This window comes from Delphinapterus leucas, chromosome 12 (assembly GCF_059928025.1).
Source record: "Delphinapterus leucas isolate spDelLeu-1000000601 "Yukka" chromosome 12, BTC_Dleu_Yukka2, whole genome shotgun sequence".
NCBI classification, from domain to species: domain Eukaryota; kingdom Metazoa; phylum Chordata; class Mammalia; order Artiodactyla; family Monodontidae; genus Delphinapterus; species Delphinapterus leucas.
This window is the reverse complement of record NC_143140.1, coordinates 65,706,915-65,734,175: the sequence shown is the minus strand read 5'-3', so window position 1 is coordinate 65,734,175 and position 27,261 is coordinate 65,706,915. Positions and strand designations below refer to the sequence as shown.

The following is a 27,261-nucleotide window of genomic DNA, read 5'->3' as shown; positions in this document are numbered from 1 at the left end:
AGGGAAGCCTCCCTAGCACGTACATTCTTTAATCCATTGGGTATCTGAGAAAATGGTTTTCTGGGAAAACAATATTTTGGAAACTTTCACCCACAATGGTTCAAAGGAAATATATTACTTTATTACCAGGGTCTTATTAAGACACTTTAAAAAAAATTAGTAACTACCTTTACAGCAAACTCCCAAGAAATGAAAAGGATCATAAATTACAACCTAGAGATTTTGTTTATTGGAAAGGACATCAAATAAAAGATTCTTTGCAGCCACAATGGGAAGAACCTTATCAGGTATTAGTAACTAATCCATGCACAGCCAAACTGAAAGACATTAATTCATAATTCACATCTCTCATTTTAAAAAGCCTCCTCCGCCTGAATGGACTTTGACCCCTGTTTCTACACCTGGCTTCAACTAAGACAAGCATCACCAGGCTAGGGGGAGAAGAAGATGACAACAGCAGGAGACAACTGACTGGTCTATTCCCATCCTCCTAAGATTCTAAGCGGCTTCATCTCCATCCTCGGCACCTAGGGTTTCCAGCTTTCCATTAGAATTGCTATATCCTATTCCTTAGGGAGGTAGGTGCATCCCCTGATCCTCAAATCTGGCCCAGTATTTCTCCTAAACCAAATGTCTATTTTCTAAGAGACAGAAAGAAAACCAAATTTTCTTTCTGTCTCTTAGCTCACTCCATTATTTACAAGCCCAAAGTGATCATCTCATTAGCTGATGACTCAAACAACCCATCCTGGCTTTCAGGGCTCTCCAATTCTGAGAGGTACTACCTTTGACTCACTCTCCAGGATGATTCAACTATTTGTCCTAAGACCAGCTCTAACAGCGATCCAAATATACTAGCCATTTTTACAAAGACATCCTGGTTGATCTCACTTTGCCCAACTCCTGCTGGTCACCTTTACCTCTATTTCTGCCTTAGCTTGTTTCCTGAACTTCTGACATATTTCCTGTTCTCAGCACCAAGCCTCCACTATGCAAAATTGCACTGATAAATCACACTGATCTGACCACTAGTATACTTCCTTAGGTACAGTTTTATGTTCACCCTTTTGCTCAATCTGCTGCTCCACATAATTTTTCTTTCTGCTAAAGCTTTGGTCATGTTTGAGGAAAGCTAGGACAGCTCATACTGTATTTATTTCTAAAACTATCCATCTATTAAATCCATGAGTTCATAACAAAATATCCAATTTCAGTCAAGCACTATAGGGTTCATCCTAGTTTTCTCTTTCCACATATGTATTCCCCTTCTCCCACAGTGTGAAACCAGACTTTCACTGAACTTACTATTTCTGCTTATTTGATAAACTCCCCTGTATGCAACCAGCCTCTCAACCTCACCACCACCCCTCCCATGCTTGGATGCCCACGTCACGCCACTTAGGTGCCTACAAGCTCCACCGAGCCACCACCCACACACACACCCATCCTGGAGGACAGAGCAAACAGTCAAACCGAAAAGGATTATTCTCAAGCCTCAAAATCTAGTGGAAATTGCTCAGCTAGATTTCAGAGTTGCTTGGAACTTGTGACCCCTTTATTCTTTTCAATTTTTCCCTTTTGGAATGGGAATGTATATCCTAGGCTTGTCCTATCTGTCCTATCATTGTGCTTTGGAAGCAGATCTGGTTTCACAGCCTCATAGCTGAAGGGGAATTTTACCTCAGAATGCCTCACATCTGAAGCACCTATACCTGATTTAGAGGATATTTAGACGAGAGTTTGGACTTGGAACTGATGCTGCAATGGTTAAGATTTGAGAGCTGTTGTAATGGGCTGAATGTATTTTGCATGCTAGAAGGACGTGCATTTGGGGGCCCAGAGGAAGGAGTTTTGAGGCTGAACTGTATGCCTCCAAATTCACATGTTGAAGATGTAATTTATTTGGACAGAGGGTCCAAATAAAGAGGTAATTAAGTTAAAATGAGGTCATAATGGTGGGTCCTAATCCAGTACGACTGGTGTCATTATAAGAAGAGGAAATTCGCCACAGACATGCACAGAGGGAAGACCATGTGAAGACACAGGGAGAAGACAGCCGTCTGCAAGCCAAGGAGAAAGGCCTCCGAAGAAACCTACCAACGGATAAATTTATGAGTCATAAATATTTCTTATATATTTATCAAAATAAATAATGATAAAAATGGATTTTGACTTACTGAGTAAAATAGGAAACCTTGATCTCAAATTTCTAGCACCTTGATCTCAGACCTCTAACCTCCAGAATTGTGAGAAAGTACATTTCTATTGTTTAAGCCAGCCAGTTTCTATAGTTACGGCAGCCCTAGCAAATAATACAGTCAGCCTAACTCTTGAAGGCACTCTGCAGCAGGAAATTGGAATTCTTTCATTTCAGGTTGTTAGAAGCTCTTACGTGGTAACAAGGGCATATTGTGTTGTATATACATATTACAAATGCTAGGGAACCAAACATCTGCCAGGCCAAAGCCACGCCAGGAGAATTATTAGCTCGTCACCTAGCAAGTGAACGACACGAGTTCAGCTGTACAAGGTATTCCACAGCCTTCAAAAAAAAAAAAAGTTAAAGGGCTTTTGGAGGCCTATGACTCGCAGCAGTTTTCTTCACTAGTTAAAGTTGATTATTCAAAAAAAGGCTTGTTTTGTTAGGAGTTGGCGATGATAGTAGCATATGAAAAAAAAATACAACCTCAATAAAATATTAGCAGATAGAATCCAGAAATATATAGAAAGGATAACATATCATGACCAAATAGTATGTATCCCATGGAAGCAAAACTGGTTTAGCATTTTGATGGGGTTCAGGGCAGGCTGCCCCAAGATGTGCCACTCTGGCATGCTGAAAAGGCTCAGGAAGAACCTTTGAACTTCCACTATTTATTGTCTAAAAGAATTTATGATAGACGACCTGTCTGAGGAAGGAGTCCACACCATAGATACTACAGTAAAATATGAACTAGGTGTGGTAGACAGGGAGGAACCTACCAAGGCTAGTTAGATCAAAGTCCTATCTGTGTTCCGCTGCCCCTAGATGGCCTAGCAAACATATGCTTACCAAATATTAATTCTTTTCATCTTCCTGTGAATGCCTTATGTCCCTCTGAAGTCCCAGACTCCTACCTCCTTCTCTCCAGTCCAGAATAATAAATATACCTCATCTTGCCTTACTGTCTTTGGAATTCTTTATGCTTATGAGGGTTCCCTGTATATATGTAATAAATTTGATTTTCTCCCGTTAATCTGCCTTATGTCATTTTAATTGCCATTCAAAAGAACTAAGAGGAAAAAGAGGGGGAAATTCCCTTCTCCCACAATTCAAAACCCCATCAATTAAACCCATCACATTAACAGAGTAAAACTGAAAAATCTCAATAGAGGCAGAGAAACATTTGACAAGGTTCAATATCTATTCATGATAAAAACTTCCAGTAAACTAGGAATAGAAAAGAACTTCCTCAATCTGACAAACAGTGTCAATGAAATGATAATGAAAATCAGTGAAAAACCTACAGCTAGCATCAGACTTTATGAAAGGCTGCTTTCCCCCTAAGATCAAGAACTTGGCAAAGGTGTGTGTTCTCACCAGTTCTATTCAACATTGTACTGATGAAGGTCCTAGCCAATACAGTAAAGCATGAAACAGAAGTAAAGGAAGAAGTAAGTTGAAAAGGAAGAAGTAAAACTGTCCTATTTACAGACGACCAATTGTGGACAGAGACGATTCTAAGGGTTCTATAAAAAACTACTTGGGGGGAAACTACTAGAACTAAAAAGTGAATTGAGCAAGGTCACAGGATTAATGACCAATATCCAAAGAGCAATTGTATTTCCATATGTTAGCAATAAACAACTGGAAAACAGAATTTTTAAAATGCTACTTGAAATACCATCCCCCCGAAATGCATATAAAATACATAAGATTAAATTTAACAGAAGATATGTAATATCTGCACACTGAAAACTATAAAAGATTGCTGAAAGAAATAAAAGAAGACTAAATACATGGAGAGATCAACTCTGTTTGTGGACTAAAAGATTTAATATTGCTTAGGTATCAATTATCTCCAAATTACACTATAGATTCAATTTAATCCCAATAAAAATCTCAGTATTTTTTGATCAAAATGGACAAGCTGATTTTAAAATTTATACGGAAATGCAAAGGATTTAGAATAACCAATATCAAGAGTAGCTGGCAAAAAAAAAGAGTAGCTGGCATTTGCTGAGAATATACCGATTTCTCTGAAGAACCTAGGGGCAGGACAGGAATAAAGACGCAGACTAGAGAATGGAGTTGAGGACACGAGGAGGGGGAAGCGTAAGCTGGGACGAAGTGAGAGAGTGGCCTGGACATATATACACTACCGAATGTAAAATAGATAGTTAGTGGGAAGCAGCCGCATAGCACAGGGAGATCAGCTCTGCGCTTTGAGACCACCTAGAGGGGTGGGGTAGGGAGGGTGGGAGGGAGATACAAGAGGGAGGAGATATGGAGATATATGTATATGTATAGCAGATTCACTTTGTTATAAAGCAGAAACTAACACACCATTGTAAAGCAATTATACTCCAATAAAGATGTTAAAAAAGAGAGAGAATATACCAATTTCGAAACACAGAGCCGAAACGTGGAAATCTGCTAGTAAATGAAAGCTGTCTTAGAAGTGAATCTGGTTGAAGACAATCCACAATAAAATAATCTGTTTAGCATACAAAAAAGAACAATAGGTTGCTAGGGTACTTGGATTTTAATAATTCTGGCTCTGTCACCCTTCTATAATAGCTCAGATATTCTGCAAAATACACTCTGCAATACAGTTCAGTGAATACCTAACACCGTGTCTAGCACTGAGGGAACGGTGGATAAATATTCCATAAATGAAGTCCTCTACTACTTACACACAAAAGTGTTATATGAAGACAAAGAAGAGACACCTAAATCAGCTTGAAGAATGAGAGCAAGTTTCCACAAAAATGTCAACTGATGCTTCAAAGAATACAGCGGTGGGCGGCACACCCCTCAGTGTATCTGCTCCGACCATGCCACTGAATCAACCTTCCTCTTTGCCACCCTTCTCCATCCCTACCCACCACCAAAGAGGCTATATGTATTTAGTAATTGATAAATATTATTTTTTGATGATCATAACTGAAAACAGTATATATTATTATTCGATTATTTTAATTAAAAATCAGTAGTGATGCGTTCATTCACCTTTTCAACCTTCATTGAAAGCCTGCTGTGCTTCTGGCACTCTGCAAGGCACTGAGGTTACCATAGTCGAGAAGGCATTGTCCCTGTCGTCTAGAAAAGTGAGCTTTCAATTCCTGGCTCCAGGCTGCTGACGGAATCCTAGATGGTCAGCAGCTCGTAGACATCAGGTTGCCCCAGGTCGCAAGAGGAGCATTTCCCGCAGGCTCTAGCCCCTGGGTCTCAAGCTTGTTTTCTTCCCGCCGTGCAAAAGCATCAGCACCAAGCAAGAAGCAATTCCCGCTTCAGCCGCGAAGTGGCGGTCTGCAGCCGACCGGGCCTCGGGGTGACTTAGGCTCGAGGTTCCACTTAGGGGCGCTCTCGTCTGGCTCGCGCGCCGCACTTCTCCACAGGCGGAACCATTTGACTGTGTCCCTGGTTTCTGCGGGTTTCGTAATCAGAGGACACCCAGCGATCCGGCTTCCGTGCAGCTTCCGGTTGTTTGCTGGGCCTTGCAGCTTCCGGTTGTTTGCTGGGCCCTGCAACAAACAGGGGACGGACTCAGCTGGGCGCTTGGGGAAGAAACCGACCCCGACGGGCTGAGGTTTCCTACAGGCGTCTGCGGCCCTCTGCCCCTCCATTGACGGATCTCGGGCCTGACCCGGGCAGCGCGCCTGGTGTCCAAGGAAGGCGGGGGAGATGGTCCAGATGGAGACGCAACTGCAGAGCATTTTTGAGGAGGTGGTGGTGAGTGGAACGACCAGGGATCCAGGACGATGGCTGGGAGAGGGGGTGGCTCGCGGGCAACAACTCAAGAAACCTGGCCTGGGCAACCTCTCCTCCATCTCTTCTTTGTTGTGAAACCGTGTATGTGTGCAACGGTTGAGCAGTTCTCAAACTGCTGTCCAATTCCAAGTCTCCTTTGAAATCCACAACACCCTTTGTTACAGGCCAAGCAGGCAGGTATTGTTTGTTTCTGCGCGTTGCTGATTAAGGTGACTTGCCCTTGTTGCATTGTATTATTTTGCTCGGGCACGCCCCTCCCCCTCCCTTTTTAAAAAAACAAAATTCACGTCGTTTACTTTTTTTTTTTAACAGAAAACGGAAATTATAGAAGAGGCTTTCCCTGGGTGAGTATATGCATGGCAGATTTTTGTGTTTTTACCTGAGTGTATCTTTGTAAGATTTTATTTAGGTCTGATTTGGAGGTTTTTAAGATCCGCTATTCTGATTATGTTGAATTACCTTTTTAAAACTAGTGGCAAATAATGCTATTTTTGTTTTTTAGCATGTTTATGGACACCCCTGAAGATGAAAAAACAAAACTAATTAGCTGTCTGGGGGCCTTCAGACAGTTTTGGGGTGGTCTTTCTCAGGTGAGCTCTGCATTTTTAATACACTCAGCTGATGATTTTTGACCCTTTCTTTTTTCACATTTTCTTTGATGTTGCTGTTAAGGTCTTTCCGGAAAAGGAGAAATAAAATTGTCATCATCTTTTACTTGTCAATTCTGATTGCCATTTGTTTCAATTTGTATTCTTCCAGTAGAGAATCTGTATTGAAAAATCAGGTTGACAACAGCACAGTGAGTTGTTTTTATAAATCTCTCCCAAGTTAGATTATATAAAACCATTTTGATCCTATGCTGATTTGTTTGGTGTACTTCGAAACAGCTGTGTTAGGGAGTGTAATGGATAAAATTTTCCATTTTTAGGAACTGGAAACTGGCCCAGCATTGATACAAAGATGCCACAATAAGGATACAAAGATATAATAAAATTGAGGAAAGGAGCAGTAAAACTTAGTAACAGAGAACATTCACCAGAAAATGCAGCCTTGAAAAAGACAAAGTGTGTGATCCTTAAAGAGCTCATAGTCCAATAGTACCTTATCTTCTCATGGTGCATTTTGGTAGGAAAATGAGAACTGTTTACACTTGAGCTGCTGGTGGTTAAGACTTGCTACTCAGACATGAATCACAGAGTTTCAATATATTCATTTTTTTAAAATTTCTTTTACTTTTAATTATTTTTTTTCTTTTTATTTATTTATTTATTTATTTATTGGCTGCGTTGGGTCTTCATTGCTGCACGCGGACTTTCTGTAGTTGCGGTGAGCGGGGGCTACTCTTAGTCGCGGTGCGCGGGCTTCTCATTGCAGTTGCTCCTCTTGTTGCAGAGCACGAGCTCTAGGTGCACAGGCTTCAGTATATGTGGCATGCAGGCTCTAGAGCACAGGCTTAGTAGTTGTGGTGCAGGGGCTTAATTGCTCTGCAGCATGTGGGATCTTCCCCGACCAGGGCTTGAACCCGTGTCTCCTGCATTGGCAGGTGGATTCTTAACCACTGCACCACCAGGGAAGCCCCTAGAAGTGTTTTATGCATAGAATCATTTTTATAGAATGTTCATATGCCGTGTACACTGTTCATTAGTACCTTGCTTTTTTCCTCTTAATATTAAATTCTCAAAGTAATTCTACATCAATCCATTAAGAGTTACTTCTGCCTTCCTTTCTTACTTTCTTATAACAACATAATATTCTGTTATATGGCTGCACCTTCCTTTATTTAACCAGTCTCCTACCAACTGACAGGTTGCTTCTTACCCTTTTTCGCTTTAAATAATACTATAACGAACAGTTTTATGCGTGGGACACGGAATAAATTTATAGTATTGCTGGGTCGGAGGGTATGTCTATGTGTAGTTTTTATAGAAATTGCCTAATAGCTTTCCATAAGGGTTTTACCAGTTTATACTCCCGATAGCAATCTATAAGAGTATCTGTTCCCTAGAGCCTCATAGTAGAATGTTAATCTACTTTTTGATCTTTGAACTTTTTGATCTTTGCCAATCTAAAAACAGGAGCAATTTTATTTCAGTGTGGTTTTATTTTTGCATTTCTCTGAGTGATGTTGAACATCTTTATGACATACTTTAATATTTTAATAATTCGTTAAACATTTTATGAGTTAAGACACAGCCCTTGTCTTCGAAAATTTTATATTCTAATGGAGGAGCTGGGAAGAAAATAAGTATTTCTAAATCAGCATTATATGTTCAACAGTAGAAGTGTGTATCAGGGACAGTGGTAGCACAGAGGAGCAGGACATCTTGAGGATATCCTAGAAGATAATCTGTGATTTGGGTACTACATTTTTGTATCAGATTTAAAGTTTTGCAAGTCTAGAAATTGGATATGTCATTAGATTCATAACTCATTGGGTTCTTAGGAATTAGACTCACGAAATTCTCATGAGGCTGTTGTACTAATTCATAGTGGATTTTTCCCCCAGTGACAGGAATATTTATATCTGCCATTAAGGGCACTGCTTACAATGCCGTACACAATCTTTGCTAGAGTTTTCTATTGATCATGAATATGTTAATAAAATCGTACTCTTTTTGGAGGTGCCATGTAGTAAAAATGGTGGAAGCTTATATAATTGTATGATTTTGAGCTTACTATAACTCAAGTACTAAATCTGAATTTTTTCAGTTTTTTTATTTAGAATTTGTTTTCATCCATGAATTTGTAATGGAGTATCTCATTCATAGTCTTGATATACTCCCAGGAACCATTAGCTATTTGTTAGTTACAAAATGTAAGTTTAGACCTAAAGCATAATCATTTTCTGATTTTCCAGGAATCTCACGAACAGTGCATCCAGTGGATTGTTAAATTCATTCACGGCCAGCATAGTCCTAAAAGAATTTCTTTTCTTTATGACTGCTTAGCAATGGCAGTCGAGACTGGTCTCCTTCCACCCAGGTACGTTTAATGGTGAATATGAGCAATCTAAAGAATTTTCTTTCTTTCTTTCTTTCTTTTATAAATTTATTTATTTTATTTTATTTATTTTAATTTTGGCTGCATTGGGTCTTTGTTACTGTGCGTGGGCTTCCTCTAGTTGCGGTGAGTGGGGGCTACTCTTCGTTGCTGTGCGCGGGCTTCTCATTGCGGTGGCTTCTCTTGCTGCGGAGCACGGGCTCTAGGGCGCCCAGGCTTCAGTAGTTGTGGCACGTGGGCTCAGTAGTTGTGGCTCGCGGGCTCCATAGTTGTGGCTCACGGGCTCTGGAGCGCAGGCTCAGTAGTTGTGGTGCACGGACTTAGTTGCTCCGCAGCATGTGGGATCTTCCCGAACCAGGGCTCGAACCCGTGTCCCCTGTATTGGCAGGAGGATTCTTAACCACTGCGCCACTAGGGAAGCCCAGAATCTACTTTTTTATTAAAGTTTAGAAATTGGTTGAGGGAATGAAGAAGGAAGTTGGGCTCAACAAGAAATCCTTTGTAATATCTCATTTTTAATTTCTAGGATGCAGTATTCTTAGAATTGTATACTTACGGTGCTCAAAACCAGGCAGACTTTGCCTTTCAGTCCAGAGACTAAAATCACTCACGTTGATGAGCTTGTTCCAGTTAACTTTTGTTGTTTTTGTTATATTCACTAGTTTGTTTATTGTATTTTTTAGATTCTACATATAAGTGATATCATACAGTGTGTGTCTTTCTCTGTCTGACTTATTTCACTTAGCACAGTACCCTTCAAGTCCATCCATGTTGTTGCAGATGACACAGTTTCATTCTTTTTTTATTGATGAGTAGTATTCCACTGTGTGTGTGTGTGTGTGTGTGTGTGTGTGTGTGTGTGTGTGTGTGTATGGCATGTCTTTTTTATCCATTCATCTGTTGAGGGACACTTAGGTTGCTTCCATATCTTGGCAATTGTAAATAATCCTGCTATGAACATTGGGGTGCATGTATCTTTTCAGTTTAGTGTTTTTTTTTTTTTTTGCTATATACCCAGGAGTGGAATTGCTCGGTTGGTTCCAGTTTACTTTTGCTGCTTGATGAATTACTTCAATACTTTGTGGCTTAAAACAATAATAATCCTTTTATTATTAACATTCATGATTATAGTGCTTGACTGGGCAAGTAGTATGTAGTTTTTTCTCAGGTCTCGTGACTGCAATCAGATAGTGGCTACGACTGGAGTCATGACAAAGGTTTCCCCATTCATATCTGGTGGATGATACCCGGCTGTCATCTGAGACATCAGCTGGCACTGTTGGCCAGAACCTACATGTGCCTTCTCCATGTAACCTGGACTTTCTCACAGCATAGTGGAGTCCAAGAGCAAGCATTCATAAGAGGGCTAGGCAGAAGCTTTACCACCTTGCCTTGAAAGTCATACAGCATCCCATTTGCCAGTATTAGGCCTGCCCAGGTTGAGGGGTAGAGAATGACACTGATACTTTTCATGGGAGGAGTATCAATGTCACATTTTAGAAGAGCATGTGGGATCGAAAGTCTTCTTGCAGCCATCTTGGAAAAATACAGTTTGCCACAAACTGGTAAATGGTAAATATTTAACCAATAGCTTTTGGTACATATCTTTCTAGTAAAAATATAATGTAATTAATATTATTTAGTTCTACTTTGTGTTTAGTCTTTCATATAGGTAAAAAATGTAAAATACTATACGTAATTTTTTGAAAGTGTGCTTGAGTAATATGTACCTTTATGAAAAATACTTACTGGGACTTCCCTGGTGGCACAGTGGTTAAGAATCCGCCTGCCAATACAGGGGACATGGGTTCAATCCCTGGTCTGGGAAGATCCCACATGCCATGGAGATCTAAGCCCGTGCGCCACAACTACTGAGGCCATGTGCCTTAGAGCCCGTGCTCTGCAAGAAGAGAAGCCACTGCAATGAGAAGCCTGCTCATCACAACTAGAGAAAACCCGCGCACAGCAATGAAGACCCAACGTGGCCAAAAAAAAAACCTTACTGTGGCAAATATAATATCCAGAGTACACAGACCTTGGCTATTAGAGAACTTGCAAAAATTCTGTCTTGTAATTGGAATGGGTATTCCTTTTTTCTAGGATGGTTTGTGAATCCCTGATAAACTCTGACACACTTGAATGGGAAAGAACACAGCTTTGGGCCTTAACATTTAAACTGGTTCGGAAAATAATTGGAGGAGTGGATTACAAGGTATTTTTTTCCTAATTATTCAATATAAAAAGTAATCGTTGTTAGGTGTGATTACTTTTTCAGTGTACATATCTTAATTTCACATGGGAGAAATGAAGTGGAACCATTTACAAAATCTCCTTTTTTGTTGTATCTCCTGAAGGGATTTAAAATTGCTCAGTGTTTCTCACAGCTTCTCTGCTCCCCTCCCAACATTCTTAAAAATGCAGGTGGCTGGTAAATTTCTGTGACAAGTAGGGAAGTCACCAAGCAGACTCTGGGTCCCTTCATGCCACAAATCTTAGGATGTTGGGGCCCCTTTCCAATGAAAGCACAGAGCAGGTGTGTATGAAACTGAGAAGAGATGCCGGCCTCAGCTGATGAAGGGAGCAAGTCCTGCTTCACCTTGACCTCCCTTGGACACATTTCCTTCCTTACCTGGTGTCTTCAGCACTCTGCTCTTGACCAAAAACAACAGCATACAGTCTCTAGTTGTGTCTCATAATACATCTCAGGAGCTCCATAGCTGCAGAAGCTTCTCCTTCATTCAAGCCACTTTTGTTATTGTCCTTTTTGAAAGACTTGCCAATACCTGACCCTGTGCTTTATGTCTGTATTTTTGCTAATCTAAAATGACTTAACTGATAAGTATTGGCTTGAATCGTGATTTAATACAGAATTAATTCTAAGAAGCTTTTTCTGATTATTTTCTCTGTACTTTACTTCACCTTTCTTAGCATTAATATGTAGTTTTTACCTCCGTACTTATTTGTATGGTGCTTTATAATTGTTTCTAATTTCTTTCATATATATGTTTTGTCTGTCTTTTTTATAAGATAGATCACATTGTTTATACTATGGAATGAAATTTCTTCTCTATGTATCAGATTCTGCTCTGAAATAATGCAACTGGTGATAGATATGGATGACCAGTTAACAGAATGGCCTTATTCGATAAGTTTGAGGGATTAAAGTATGTGATGGATGATGAGAAAGGGGAATAAAGTTAGAATATGCAATGGGAAGGAGTAGAAAAGGTCATCTGCCAGAAAGTTTGTATTATTGTCCATGTTTTCAGAGTATTTTCAAGTTATATTCAAATATATTTCTGTCCATTAAGCTCAAATTAAACTTTTTGGACCCTCATAGTAATAGAAACTCTTCTAATGTTGTGACGATCAAAAAAGCTTAGCAGAGTGTGGAAAGTTTAATTTTTATTTATAAGTGACTTTCTTCATTCATATTGCAAGCCATTCTTTAGAATTCTGCTTTGGAACATGACACTTCTCTTGGGTTAATGTTAGGAGGTTGAATGTTAGCTCTGGTTCAGAAAAAATCAGAAGTGTGACCTTGAGGGTAACATTTTTTTTCCAAGTGTATAACCTTGAAAACTTTAGATGTTTTAACTAGCACCGGGGACGTTTTTATATTTTAACCTGTGACTTTTTTGTTCTATCAGGGTGTTCGAGATCTCTTAAAAGTGATTTTGGAGAAAACCTTAACAATTCCCAATACAGTGAGCTCAGCTGTTGTACAGCAGCTTCTAGCAGCAAGAGAGGTAAACATGTCTGCAATTCATTGATCATATCCTAAAAAAAGTCTAGTTTTACATAGTTCTGTGCTTTTAAAACTTACGGTAGCTTGTAAAACGTTCCATTTCTTTACTTCTACAAAAATCGTGTTTTAAAGGTTCTATTTCACTTTCATTGTATTTCAGAGGGAAATTTTATATTTTAATTAATTCATGGTTTTTAACTATGAAAGCAACAATATTGATATTGAAGTATTTTCAACCATTTTAATATCAATGGACCACTTAGAAGATCTTTGTGCTTTGTAACTAATGTTGCAAGAATTGTTAGTCTGTTGCCTTCCTATTAGAGTCTACCAATAATTGATGCATTTTCAATGTTTCTTACTATCAGCAGTCATTTTATTATTTATTAATCTTCATTTTTAGATATTCACATATAAACAAAATTTTTATGCTACAGTTTAAGCCCAGTGAATCCATGAAGTAATATCTCTACTTCTTAATACCATAGTTCTTGTTGTTATTGCATTTAAGGGGCTTATCTGTGGGACTAGTCAAAATAATAACATCGCCCTCTTATTTTTCTTAGGTTATAGCATATATCTTGGAAAGAAATGCTTGTTTATTACCAGCATATTTTGCAGTCACAGAGATCAGGAAATTATATCCTGAGGGAAAACTTCCACACTGGGTAAATTTGATATTTTCTAAAATTTTTAATAGAAAGTTTTATTAAAAATCGTTATATTAATCTGATTTTTTGTGTGCTTATTCTTTTAATGATCACTTTATTCTTAGATAATAATGTGATTTTTTTTGTGTGCTTATTCTTTTAACACTTTATCCTTAGATAATACGTAATATGTATTTCTTTCATTTCTCTTCTGTCCTGCTGAGACAGTTTATATATTATGTGATGAAATACACATAGCTTCATCAAATAGCTAAGAACATGGTGGTATGACCTGGCTTAATTCAGGAAGAAATGAACTGGTCAGTAATTGTTTGGAAGGAAGCAAAAGAGAACTAACCTTTGAGTAATTTTATGTGCCAGGAATTGTACTAAATCTTTACATAATCTCATTTTATGTAAATGATTCTTGTACTCACAGCAACCTTGGTTTTATTTTTATACTTATTTGTCTTCTGTTTTGTTTTGTTTCAGTTACTTGGAAACCTGGTATCAGACTTTGTGGACACCTTCAGGCCCACAGCAAGGATCAACTCCATTTGCGGTAGGATTATAATTCAAAATATACTAAAAAGTACCTGGTCTTTAGTGATCTGACTGTTGAACAAAGTTGATGGATGGTATCTTATACATGTCTTGGTGACTTGTCATTTTAGTATAACTCTAGGAGCTTAATAATGTCCTTTTACTTGCTTCAGGTACTTTGTGTGTTAAGTACAGGGAAGGAAAAGCAACTGTCTGGACCGGTCTAAGCTTCAGATAGAACCATTCTAGAAGATGTGTTTCCTGGTGATTAGAGGGAACTTTTAGTAGAGCTAGTAAAGCACCATGGAATCTCTAGGCAACTGGAAGTCGCAGTAGATCTGCCCCTCGATTATCTGACTCTCTCAGCCCATTCCAATTTACACCTTTGCTCTGTATTTCATTTATTTTGTTTTCCATTTTTTCATGTTTGTTAGATTCTCAGAATTTTCTTTTAAAAATAAGCACGTGATTTGCAGTTTTTGCAGTGCTCATATATATTCCTGAATAATTTCTAGAAATCATGGTGGCCTCAGAACAGCCTGGAATATAGACATGATTTAGTCAATGATGAAGTTTTTAGCACTTTCTGTGAGTCAGGTGCTATTCTGGACACTGGAAATACAAAAACTAAACAGACACTAGACAGATAATTCTTAGGCTTTTAGTTTTTGTAACTGAGTAGATATTGGCATCATTTAATGAATTATGGGAGGATTGAGAAGGATGATGATGAATTTAGTTTAAGTTATGTTGAACTTGAGGTGCCTGTGGGACATCGCAGTGACAGTATTTATCAGGCATTTGGATACATGAACTGATTGATGGTCATATACTACATCTAAGGCTTCTAGGAGCATCATGTTTAAAGTTACTCAGGTTGACCCTAGATTAAGCGTCTGTAAACTTTTTCTATAAATGGTGATATAACAAATATTTTAGGCTTTGTGGGCTATACAGTCTGCTGCGACTACTCAACTCTGCCATTACAGTGCAAAAGCAACAGTGTTCCAGTACAGCTTTACAAAAACAGGCAGATTTTGTCCATGGATTGTAGCTTGCCGACCTCTGTCCCTGGACAAATGCAACATTTGTGAGCTTAGAAGGCCTGTACAAATTGGTCTTTAACCATCTGGGCTAAAAATAATCAAAGAAAATTCCCAAACTTATATCTAATTAAAACATATTTTTAACCAGTGCCTGGTTCAGCATAGATGTTCATTAAATAGTTGTAGAGCGAATGAAGGACCAGGCATTTCTATGTTCACATTTATTTAGAAACATTTTTTTGTAATGCATACAGGCCGTTGCAGCCTTCTGCCAGTTGTAAATAACTCAGGCGCCATTTGTAATTCATGGAAATTGGACCCTGCAACTCTCCGTTTTCCTTTGAAAGGCCTCTTGCCATATGATAAGGTATGTTACTAAATACGATGGAACTTTCTTGATCCGTCTAAGAGTCTTCATCCTGGAGTGTTTGATGTGTAATGCTAAACTGTCTCTTCATAGACTGAAGAAGTAAATATTTAATGAAAGATAGTTTATGGTTTATCATATGATTTCAATATCCAAGTACAGCCTGTGGTTTATGATATTGCAGGTGTCTATGTTCCAACGGTTCACTCCTGGCAAAGCACTTGGTGTTAGAAAATTGAAGTTTTTAATTGATTCCTTGTTTTCACTTTTCCTTTACAAAGCAGGGACCAAAAATGAATTTGCAGTGTCCCTATTTGTTAGATTTTTTTTCAAAAGGGGAGGACAAAAGTAGAGTAGAAATTTCTCAAAGGAAAAAAATCCACAAATATCCATAAAATGAAATATGTGATATAGACATAAAGGCTATAATGAAATATGACATTTATTTTATTATCTTGGGGTTTGGAGTAGTGACAGAGCAGGGTATGGGGAGGGCAAGATAGTTTTCATGTAAATGTTTTCATGTCAAAAATGACATAGACAGTGATTAGGAAACTTTTCCAAAAGTGAGGAGTGTAAAATAGTGCAACTAAAGTGACAATTCTGGGTTCTTGGCATATTAGTCAGCAAAACTTTAGAAGATGAAAAAGTGGTAAACTAAATGGAATTTGCAATCATGATAGCAGTAATAATGAAAACAGAGGAACTTATTGTGAACTTACTATGCGCCCGGCACTGTTTTAAGAGCTTACTTTGCAACAACTTTTATTCTTAACTATCATCTTAATATTTCCATTATCCAGATGATGAAACTGAGACAGTGAGTGGGGTAGTAACTTGACTAAAAGGCCCCACATTTAGGAAATAGTATAGTCAGGATTTGAACTCTTAACCCGTGTGCTATCAAGTCCTCTCCAAATTTGGAAATGATGTCTATGTTTACACTTGTAGGAGAATGATTAGAAAGATTTCTGGGGAAAAAAATCCTTTCCCTACAGTGATGCTTAAGACTTCCACGTGACTGTAGCTGAAGCCATTTCTAACTTTTCCTCTATGACCTTGGGCAAGTCCCTTCACCTCAGTTACATCATTTATCAAATGAGGGGTGGGAACAGATTAATTGTAAGCACTAAAATCCTATGATTTTTTTCCACTAGATACTGCCTACTCTGTGAAGGTAACAAGTGCCTTTAGAGGATTTTTTGATCCCAATTTCAAATTATTTGAATTAACATTAACTTTGATCTTGAAGCAATAATTTTCTTTATTTTCTTTAAAGGATCTGTTTGAACCACAGACTGCTTTGTTGAGATATGTTTTGGAGCAGCCTTATTCCAGGGATATGGTCTGCAATATGCTAGGTTTAAATAAGCAGGTACTGTACTGTGCTGGAAACCTAGTAAATTCTGCATAGAATCTGCACTATTCTTTTCTCTTTTCTTTGCTATAGCTAACTGAGCAAAACAGTTAAGAACTATTCGGTGATTTTTTTTTTTAATATATGGTTTATTAAACAATGTATTGTTCTTATCATTTATATATTGCTTTAAGAATATTTAAATTAAGAAGGAGATATTTTAAAAATTGGTTTATTTTGCATTGCTTTTTTTTCTATAAGGCCAGTTTCAAGTATACCTTTTGCCAGAGAAACCTACCCATGACGTAACCATAATTTTTGACTTTTTTTGTTGTTTGGGTGTCTATTTTTATAACCCTTGGTATTTTCAGCATGGCCTCAATTGCTGATTTTTTTTTTTTCTTTTTGGTGTGTGTTTGTTTTTGGTGGTTTAACATGTGGGAGGGTTTGTGCTGACTCTGGGTTCCTTGAGGCTGGCCTCATAGTCACTGTTTTGTCTTTTCTTTTTTTCTTCCTTTATTTTTGTTCTGTCCTGTCTTGTCCTGCCCATCCTCCAATGCTCTAGACCTTGAACATTGCTCAGGTATGTTCACAACCTTACTGTTGTATTGTGACTAACGATACGCTGGCCGCTTTGTAGCCACTGATTCCATTTAGAGAATACATGTATGGTCGGGGCTTGAAATTGGCAGGACCATGCTGAGACCAAGGCCACTAAAATGAATTTCTTCTTGGGATATGAGAGTTGTTTTTGGTGGATTGTTTTTGTTTTTGGTTTTTGGTGTTTGTTTTTTTTTTTAATATTCTTTTTTTTTTAATCAAATCAAGAGACAACACCTGGCACATGATAAAGCCTGTCACTTTTTTGATGGGTTGTTTTTCCTTCCCACTCCATTTTACTGTTTTTCATACTTTAGGGCTAAAGCTAGCCTGGTGGAATTTTCAGAGATGGAAAGATTTGTGGTGGCCTTTATCTTTCCAGACTATTAAAACATAAACAAACAACAACATCAATAAAAATACTTATGTTGCTTTGCCTAAAAACAAAAACAAATTAAAAACAAAACAAAAAAGAGAACAAAAGCACTTTAACAGAGATATGTTACTTTTAAAAGTTGGAGTGGTACGCTTTACATGGGGAAGTTTTTTTGGAAACATGGAGATTGACTAAGAAATGTCACACTCTTAGGTGACCCCACACCTGCTTGACAAACACCCTTCTTTGTCAGTCTTTGCCAGAAGTGTCCTCCTCCTGCAGTGAGCGCCTCGCAGCTGAAGTCCACCTGTGGCAGGAGGAACACGAAATGGCCAAACTTTATAAACCAAACTCTTATACAGTCCCAAGTCTGTTCCAGGACTTTTCACCTTTGAGATTTTAAGCAAAATAGTGGTTCTCATTATTTTTGTTAAAAATTTTTGAGCCCAACATATTAAAATAGACCAGCTTTTTGATTTTAAAAAGACATTCTTGTCTAGGTTATATAAAATAGCGTTGCTGTTTGCAATACTATAGTGAAGGTTGTGCCAGTGCTTCCATTTATAAAGCCCTATTTTTAAGGACATATAGCTTGGCCATAAAACTTGCTCAGTGTTGAAACTTTGCATGCCAAACCTCACCCTAGTAGCAGTATCTCTTTTATTATTTTAAGTTTTTTCTTCTGAAAAATTTACCAAGTCTCCTTGTTTGGACAAGCCTTTGTTCATGTGAAACTGAAACTGCTTCACACCACAGTATCTGACAGTTAACCTTACATAACCTGTCAATGTAACATCTTAAACACCAAGTCTTTAGCTCTGATCAGCTTTCACTTGAGTTAGAGGTAAGTATTCAGTGAACCTTGAAAGAATGCTTCATGCTATGTCTTAAAACTAATTTTTGCAGTGCACTTTAAGGCATACTTGACTCAGTTTCTTTTTGCAGTTTGATGAATAAATGTACCCATGGTAATTTGAGCTGCAAGTACCTTCTTCCCCCAGATATCCTTAGCCATCCTTAGCTTTTTGCTTTTGGGGGGCAGCTCTTCTCAAACTAGAAATTGACAAAATTTAGAGAAGGGTGTTTCTGATCTGATCCTTTCAGTAACAAGTTTCAACCTAAAAAAAGTTTATGACTAAGACATAAATCCGTAAAAAATAAAGTTTATAATGGAAATGCTGACAGAACATTATTAATATTGATCTCACTGTAGTGTAAACATTGTCAGAAGTTCACAATTCATCATTAATTGTTTTGGGAGAAAACTGTAGTGAGCGCACTTGTAAGATATATGCTGCATTGACTTGGTGTATTATTTTTACCACCTGGAGAGTAGGGTAGACAATGAGAGCACACTGTATAAGAAGCATATGATTAAAAATAAACAAGTTATCTCATCACATCTTTTATCATTACAGAACTATATCCTGCACTATACTTTCTTGTCCTCTCTCTAGCAATGCAATAATGTACTTAAAGCTTTGAAACCTTTTAAGAGCTGTCCATATTGCATTTTCCAGTAGGAATTGGGCTATGGTATTTTATCCTAAAATTGGTTGCATTCAGAAGGTCATAAATAGCCCAGTTCTGTGACCAGCAAGGTAGTGTTCACAGTGTAAGAATCCTGTTTTGTGTATTTGCACAAGAGTTTGTATTCTTTGTACTGAATAAGAGCATGACAAAACAGATTCACTCCTCAAGCTCTTTTGTGGTGGCATGTGAACTCTGGCTGCCCTGAGACAGTGAAGTACTAGACTGATCACTCAGTTTATCCTTAAAAGGCACCATTGAAAGTGGTATTAACTGGCGTGGGACTCCAGTTCTGATTGGTAGAGAATATGATAAATGACATACGATGGGATTTTTCTTCCCAACCTGTCCTAAATAGATACTGCTTTAAAATTGATTTCTAGCACTGAAATAATGATTTTAAGTTAACTTACGCCCACCTAAGTACAGTATGTTAAAATTGCACCACATAAGCAGTACCAAAACTTGTATGAAAATGTCAGGAGCCACTTAATATAGGATATGCTTACTAAGACGGAAAGCCTTATCATTTGCCATTTTAAATAGTGGTGGGAAAAAATCAGGGCATGGGTGGGGCTTAATGTTAATGCTTCTGTTAATTCCTTGTGCCTGATTTTCAGCATTTACCAAAACTGAAAATTTAATACAAATTTCCGATACAGTTTGAGCTGTTATGCAGAAATTGCATTGTTAAAATACTGAATTTAGATTCTTATTGTTAACACAGGCTTTAACTAAACATACATATACATATGATGTAAACTAATTCAATTTGTATGCCTATATCTTAAGACTTAAATTTATGAAAGCTTTCAGCAAGTTGTGAATAGCCATAGACATAGCATCCATTGGCTACCAGAATTATCACACCCTATGACTGATAATTAGCCTTTATTCACAGATCATTAAACTGATTTACGAATTTTCATTTCTTCCACTTTATAAAACTTATGTGGTGGAGAATCTTAATTTTAATGTAATTATCTTTTAGCAGTTGAAAACTAAAGCAAAACTTATTCTAAAGTAGTTAGTAGCACAGATCATTTTATATTCCAGACTTTTCCCTCTTTTTTTTTTTTTTTTTGGTATTATTAAAATTGGCGAGTAAAAAAAGGAACATGTGTAAGCTATCCCTAAACTTGGTGTGAGCACTATCCTTGCATTTAACCAAAAACATCTGGGAAATATAGAGTTCATTCTGATAGATGTTCTGCTACCCTCAGACCAACCAGTGCATTTGGTGCCATAGAGATTCCTGACTGATTTAATTGTTAACAGAAAATCTGGGGGTAGTCTTGAGTCATGGTGTATACTGAAAGCTTATCAGCTTTGACTGTAAATTTCCTAGTTGTTCTTACTTTGCCAAAATCTTAATATTTTTGGTTTTCCTCTAAATCATTAACTATATGACCATCAATCACTGCAGTCCTAAAAATATGTAGGTAAAAATCCAGTTCTCTGAAACAAATAGCTAATACTAATAAGGGAAACTCAAAAATGACCCAGGTGCTAAACACCAATTTTGTTTAGTTTATTCTTTTTTCCTGAAGCAGACTGATGGAAGACCATCATGGATGGAGGAATAGATGACAAATTGGTTCGTTTCCAACTAGCAGCAAATTCCCATCACTGAAGAAAAATTCCTACTGGAAATTCTGGCTTTACTTCTTTTCACAAATTTTTCTGACTCTTGTATACTTTGAATGATCTCGCTCTAAATTTGTGTTGTCTGACACATTTCTTAGGTTGTTGGTGGTTGGCAGAACTAGTGAATTTCAAGCCCTGTACACAGTAGTTGTGCATGCTGATTTAAGAAATAGTTTGTAGTGTTGTCTGTTGCACTTTGCTCTGCTTCATAATGATAATTACATTTGGAGGAAAAGTACTGTAGTCCCAACTGGTGGTGTTAATATTGCTCTTCGTAAACCTGTAATGTGATTGAACTGTGATCATGGCATTGTGTTTTTGGAAAAAATATGAAACAACCATTGATGCTTACTGTTTTGGATAGATGTTTGTTTTATTTGCATGCTTTAAGAAAGTGCAGCTATATTGGAGCTTTACAAGTTTGGAGCTGGCAGAAAGCATGCAAAAGAGGGGATGCTCTTCATTATGTTTTGTTTTTTTCCAAATTTGTCCCCATTTTGCATTTTTCCCCTAAATTTAAGGAAATCATATCCCTTTTTCATGGCAAAAGACTAATAATCACATCTAAAGTTTATAGGGAAAGCATCTATGTTAGTATTGTATTCATTAGAAAGGCCTCCAACTGCCTGGCTATTAAGTCATATAACATTTTATTAAAAGTATAAAAATGGCTTAAAATATGGCTCAACATATTTCTTTTGGTAAAAGTACATTTTTTTAAAATCACTTTAAAAAAGCATAAATCTTTTTGCCTCTAGAAAGGGAAGTTGCATTTTCATTTTTAGTGTTTAAACTCAATTCTTTTTCTTGTTTTAGATTTTTAAAATAGTCTAATTTAAAATTAAAGCTGCATTATGTTTGGCTTCTAAGAGGGAAGAGCAGAGATTTAACTTTGAGATCAAGTTTTTTTTTTTTTGTAGAGGAAGTTTTCCTTTCAGTATCAGATCAATACCACACGTTGAAAAATAGACATTGAGTAATCTAGAAGCCATTTAGATATACCTCTGTATATAAAGTTAGTGTAAACATGTGGTGATTACTTTTAAATAAATAGATTACACACTGCTTTGTTTGCTCTCCTGTCATAGTATTTAATTCCTGGAAATCCAGGGTTTTCATATTTTGAGCTAGATTGCAAGCTTAATACTGTTATCCCCATTTCATTTGTCTTTTAAATGATCTTTGTTCAAAAAATAAATAACAAAATTTTCTACTGTGTAGTGCCCTTTGTCATATTGGAACACTGATGTCTGTAGTGAAAGTCAAAAGTTAATGGGAAGGCTGTTTTGTGTGAGACCTGAAAAATAATTTTTTATGATACTCGTCCTCTATGATAATGTAACATGATGCAGCTTTAACAGACTAAATCTAACCTTAACTTTCTAAGTTCAACTTCATTCCATGCTTCTCAGCCTCTTGTTACGATTAATGCCCATTAACTGGTAACTTCTGAAACTAACCGGGAGGCTTTTGGAATACTGTATTTAATCTCTGCCCTACAGCACAAGCAGCGCTGCCCTGTGCTGGAGGACCAGTTGGTGGATCTGGTGGTTTATGCCATGGAGCGATCGGAGACCGAGGAGAAGTTTGATGATGGGGGAACAAGCCAACTCCTCTGGCAGCATCTCTCGAGTCAGCTCATTTTCTTTGTGCTTTTCCAGTTTGCAAGTTTTCCACATATGGTCCTTTCTCTTCATCAGAAGGTAAGTACCACACCCTTTGTCAGAGCCACTTTACCTGTTGATTAGTATGTTTTAGACTGGTGTGGATGTTACCTAGTGAACGGAAGTTCCGAGCTCTGATTTCTGTTTTGTTCAGTGCCTTTATGGTTTCTTAACTTCTCATTTTCTTGTCACCATAAAAACTGCATTCACTTATTCATTCCACATATTCACAGTGCAAGGACAAGGAGATACAAAATGAAAAGGCACTAGTATAGTACCCTCAAAGAGCTCTTTACCGGTGGGAAGATATAGGTATAAACAATTTGATTATAATATTACAGTTCACATAATGGAAGCATGTTTCCTTGTGATAGGAATGAGATAATAGTCCCTATTAAAGACATCAGGAATGGCTTTCTCAAAGGGATCTTGAAACTATTACTTGAAAGGCAAGTAGAAATTTGCCAAGAGGAAAGTGTTTCCATAACAATAAGATGGTCATTTGGAAAGGGACAAAAGTGTGTGATAGCTGGAAAGAAAAATGTAAAAGGGAAAGTGTTGGTGAGATGAAGAAAGCAGGAAGGTAAGGCCAGACATGGAGAACTTTATATGACCCTGTGTTTGTTCTGAGTTAAATTTACTTTGGGAAGCAAATGAGGAAGGGAATGACATCATCATATACAAGTTGGAAAAATTACTGCTAATGACCACATGTAGGAAGACAGTGATGTAGAGATGGATGGAGCCAAAATCAGAAGCAAAGAAATTAGTAAGGGAGCTGTTGCAGTGGTCTGGGTGAGAGATGCTGAAGACCTAAACCAGGACAGAGAGGAGGAGCCAGAAACCCGGTATGCTGGGAGGTGAATACGACTTGGTGACGATAGGTGACAGGGAGTAACAGGAATCTAGGATCACTCACTGGTGTCTGCCTAGACAGGTGAATGGAAGAGTACAACAATGAATCCGAAACAGGGAATACGAGTGGAAGAGTAAGTTGTGGAAAGGGTTGGTTTTAGGCATAAGGCTTTGGACACATTGAATGGGAATAAAATAGTGTTGTTGTATCTATAACATCTTGATAGTCTAGATTATTTGGGGGAAATATTTTCATAAGAGTTGTTAAAATCCTTTCAACCACCACTTACCCACCACCCCGATCACCACCACTGGTTTCTGTTATAATCTACAGGAAACCAGGAAAAGTGTGTTGGATAACCAGTCCTTGAGGAGTAAAAACAATAAATTTCATCCTTTTGGTACAATAAAGTACTCCTTGTGTTTTGATGAAATATTTTTCATAATATTCGCAAATTAAACTTGATTCTCATGCATACATTATTGACTTAATCATGTTTTAAAACATTTAATTTTTGATATGCATAGTTGTTTTGGAGGTCAGGGAGAAAACATATAATATTAAAATAATTTAAAAGGCTTTGCTGGGTGTGCCTTGAGTGGAGAAAAAGTAATTAGTAAATGTAAAAGTTAGATGCTATAAATCACAGCAAGATCCTTTTTGACCCACCTCCTAGAGAAATGGAAATAAAAACAAAAATAGACAAATGGGACCTAATGAAACTTCAAAGCTTTTGCACAGCAAAGGAAACCATAAACAAGACCAAAAGACAACCCTCAGAATGGGAGAAAATATTTGCTAATGAAGCAACTGACAAAGGATTAATCTCCAAAATTTATAAGCAGCTCACGCAGCTCAATAACAAAAAACCCAATCCAAAAATGGGCAGAAGACCTAAATAGACATTTCCCCAAAGAAGATATACAGACTGCCAACAAACACATGAAAGAATGCTCAACATCATTAATTAGAGAAATGCAAATCAAAACTACAATGAGATATCATCTCACACCAGTCAGAATGGCCATCATCAAAAAATCTAGAAACAATAAATGCTGGAGAGGGTGTGGATAAAAGGGAACCCTCTTGCACTGTTGGTGGGAATGTAAATTGATACAGCCACTCTGGAGAACAGTATGGAGGTTCCTTGAAAAACTAAAAATAGAACTACCATATGACCCAGCAATTCCACTACTGGGCATGTACCCTGAGAAAACCATAATTCAAAAAGAGTCATGTACCAAAACGTTCATTGCAGCTCTATTTACAATAGCCCAGAGATGGAAACAACCTAAGTGTCCATCATTGGATGAATGGATAAAGAAGATGTGGCACATATATACAATGGAATATTACTCAGCCATAAAAGGAAACGAAATTGAGCTATTTGTAATGAGGTGGATAGACCTAGAGTCTGTCATACAGAGTGAAGTAAGTCAGAAAGAGAAAGACAAATACCGTATGCTAACACATATATATGGAATTTAAGAAAAAAAAATGTCATGAAGAACCTAGGGGTAAGACAGGAATAAAGACACAGACCTACTAGAGAGTGGACTTGAGGATATAGGTAGTGGGAAGGGTAAGCTGTGACAAAGCGAGAGAGAGGCATGGACATATATACACTACCAAACGTAAGGTAGATAGCTAGTGGGAAGCATCCGCATAGCACAGGGAGATCAGCTCAGGGGTGCTTTGTGACCGCCTGGAGGGGTGGGATAGGGAGGGTGGGAGGGAGGGAGGCGCAAGAGGGAAGAGATACGGGAACATATGTATATGTATAACTGATTTCACTTTGTTATAAAGCAGAAACTAACACACCATTGTAAAGCAATTATACTCCAATAAAGATGTTAAAAAAAAAAAAAGGTGCTAACTTTCTGAGAACAAGGTTTCTCTCTCTTTTTTCTTTAAACTTTACTGTATCTGTTTCTTTAACTGGCTGTGTAGATTTGTATTTAAACATTTTTTACAGTTAGCAGGGCGAGGACTGATTAAAGGCAGAGATCATCTGATGTGGGTTCTCTTGCAATTCATTTCTGGAAGTATTCAGAAAAATGCACTAGCTGATTTTCTCCCTGTCATGAAGCTCTTTGACCTTCTGTACCCAGAAAAAGAAGTAAGTTTTACTAAATAGTTAACAATGTGATTAGAATTATGCCTCATTTATGCTTAAGGATTTTAGTGTGATTTTGTGAAAAGAGCACTGGACTTGAACGCTGGAAACATGGTTCTTTTCCCAGTTTTTGTGATTGCTGTGATCATGGGATAGACATTCAGTTTTTCTTGACATTAGTTTACTCCTGTATAAAGTGACGAAATTGAACTAGATTATTTTTGAAGTTTATCTTAAATCACAGTTGAACATCTAGTATGACAAGCTCTTTCTCTACATTCTAAACAGGGTTACAGTTTTTAAAAGCATGAAACTGTTTTAATCTATACACATTTGAGTGACCACATAATATCAGTATCTGTTAATATGGTTTTTTTGGTTGTTTGCCAATTGAGTGTGTCACACTAGTGTTTTATTATATAAGGTATTTGAGTAAAATATGGTATATATTGATGATTGTCATTTTTTAGAAACATTTTATTATGGAAATTTTAAAATGCACAAAAAATGTAGAGTAAATAGAAAAAGACACTCCTGTCCCATCACCAAGAATATTCTTTTTTTGGCCGCGTTGGGTCTTCATTGCTGTGCGTGGGCTTCTCATTGCAGTGGCTTCTCTTTGCTGCAGAGCACAGGCTCTAGGTGCACAGGCTTCAGTAGTTGCAGCACACAGGCTTATTTGCTCTGCGGCATGTGGGATCTTCCCAGACCAGGGGTCGAACCCGTGTCCTCTGCAATGGCAGGTGGATTCTTAACCACTGTGCCACCAGGGAAGTTCAAGAAGTATTCTTATTTCATCTTCTTTCCTCATCTTTTTTATTAATGCCGATGATTTTAAAGCAAATTCCAGACATCCGTGTCATTTCACACATCAATAAACAATATGTTTTATGCTACTCATTTAGATTGCATGTCTCTTATATGTTCTTGGAAAGCATATATTGTGACTTTTAGAAACTCTGTATTCATATTTATCACACTCAGTAAGATAATGATGTGATTAATTTTTTTCTTAATGATGTTTAATTTTTAAAGAATAAAATTTTTTTTAATAAATTTATTTGATTATTTATTTTTGGCTTCATTGGGTCTTCGTTGCTGCACGCGGGCTTTCTCTAGTTGGCGGCGAGTGGGGGCTACTCTTCGTTGCAGTGCGCAGTCTTCTCGTTGCGGTGGCTTCTCTTGCTGTGGAGCACGGGCTCTAGGCGTGCGGGCTTCAGTAGTTGTGGCTCGCGGTCTCTAGAGCGCAGGCTCAGTAGTTGTGGCACATGGGCTTAGTTGCTCCGTGGCTTGTGGGATCTTCCTGGACCAGGGCTCGAACCTGGGTCCCCTGCACTGGCAAGCAGATTCTTAACCACTGTGCCACCAGGGGAGTCCAAGAATAAAAATTTAATGATTATGAATGCTTTGTGGCAGTAGGAAAAGCTTGACTAAGCACCTGTGGATTTCAGTTATTTTCTTGGCAAGTAAAAACAATCTTGTAATAGTTTCAATATCTGATAGCTGTTAGATCTTCTGATTTGTGTTATTGAACAGTTGGAGCTAAATTATGAGATATAGCAGAAATGGATTACTAAAATATATATAATTAGTTAATTCTACTCTTTCTTGTATTTAAATTGTTCTTTTCTAGTTTATCCCAGTTCCTGACATCAACAAACCCCAGTCAACTCATGCCTTTGCAATGACCTGCATTTGGATTCACCTCAATAGAAAAGCTCAAAATGACAACTCCAAGCTACAGATTCCAATACCTCATTCCCTAAAGCTTCACCATGAGTAAGTTG

At 37.6% G+C, this 27,261-nt stretch overlaps 1 protein-coding gene across 9 annotated transcripts in view; it reads left to right on the top strand.

The window, feature by feature from the left end:
- Window positions 1–5,686: 5,686 nt before the first annotated feature.
- The window catches only part of MED23 (mediator complex subunit 23), a 42,173-nt gene continuing 20,598 nt past the window's right edge, over window positions 5,687–27,261 (top strand). For 4 of the 9 annotated variants that reach the window (XM_022556665.2, XM_022556634.2, XM_030760264.2 and 1 more), the window contains exons 1-14: window positions 5,688–5,935; window positions 6,287–6,318; window positions 6,477–6,564; window positions 8,832–8,956; window positions 11,075–11,186; window positions 12,625–12,723; window positions 13,289–13,390; window positions 13,865–13,934; window positions 15,216–15,328; window positions 16,608–16,703; window positions 17,251–17,268; window positions 22,341–22,541; window positions 25,334–25,477; window positions 27,108–27,253. In XM_022556665.2, coding sequence (XP_022412373.1) covers window positions 5,888–5,935; window positions 6,287–6,318; window positions 6,477–6,564; window positions 8,832–8,956; window positions 11,075–11,186; window positions 12,625–12,723; window positions 13,289–13,390; window positions 13,865–13,934; window positions 15,216–15,328; window positions 16,608–16,703; window positions 17,251–17,268; window positions 22,341–22,541; window positions 25,334–25,477; window positions 27,108–27,253 — 1,394 coding nt within the window. In that variant the 5' untranslated portion in view covers window positions 5,688–5,887. Of the gene's footprint in view, window positions 5,936–6,286; window positions 6,319–6,476; window positions 6,565–6,733; window positions 6,774–8,831; window positions 8,957–11,074; window positions 11,187–12,624; window positions 12,724–13,288; window positions 13,391–13,864; window positions 13,935–15,215; window positions 15,329–16,607; window positions 16,704–17,250; window positions 17,269–22,340; window positions 22,542–25,333; window positions 25,478–27,107; window positions 27,254–27,261 lie in introns of those variants that run through there. The other 5 variants (XM_022556658.3, XM_089922001.1, XM_022556643.2 and 2 more) reach the window with 5 other exon arrangements.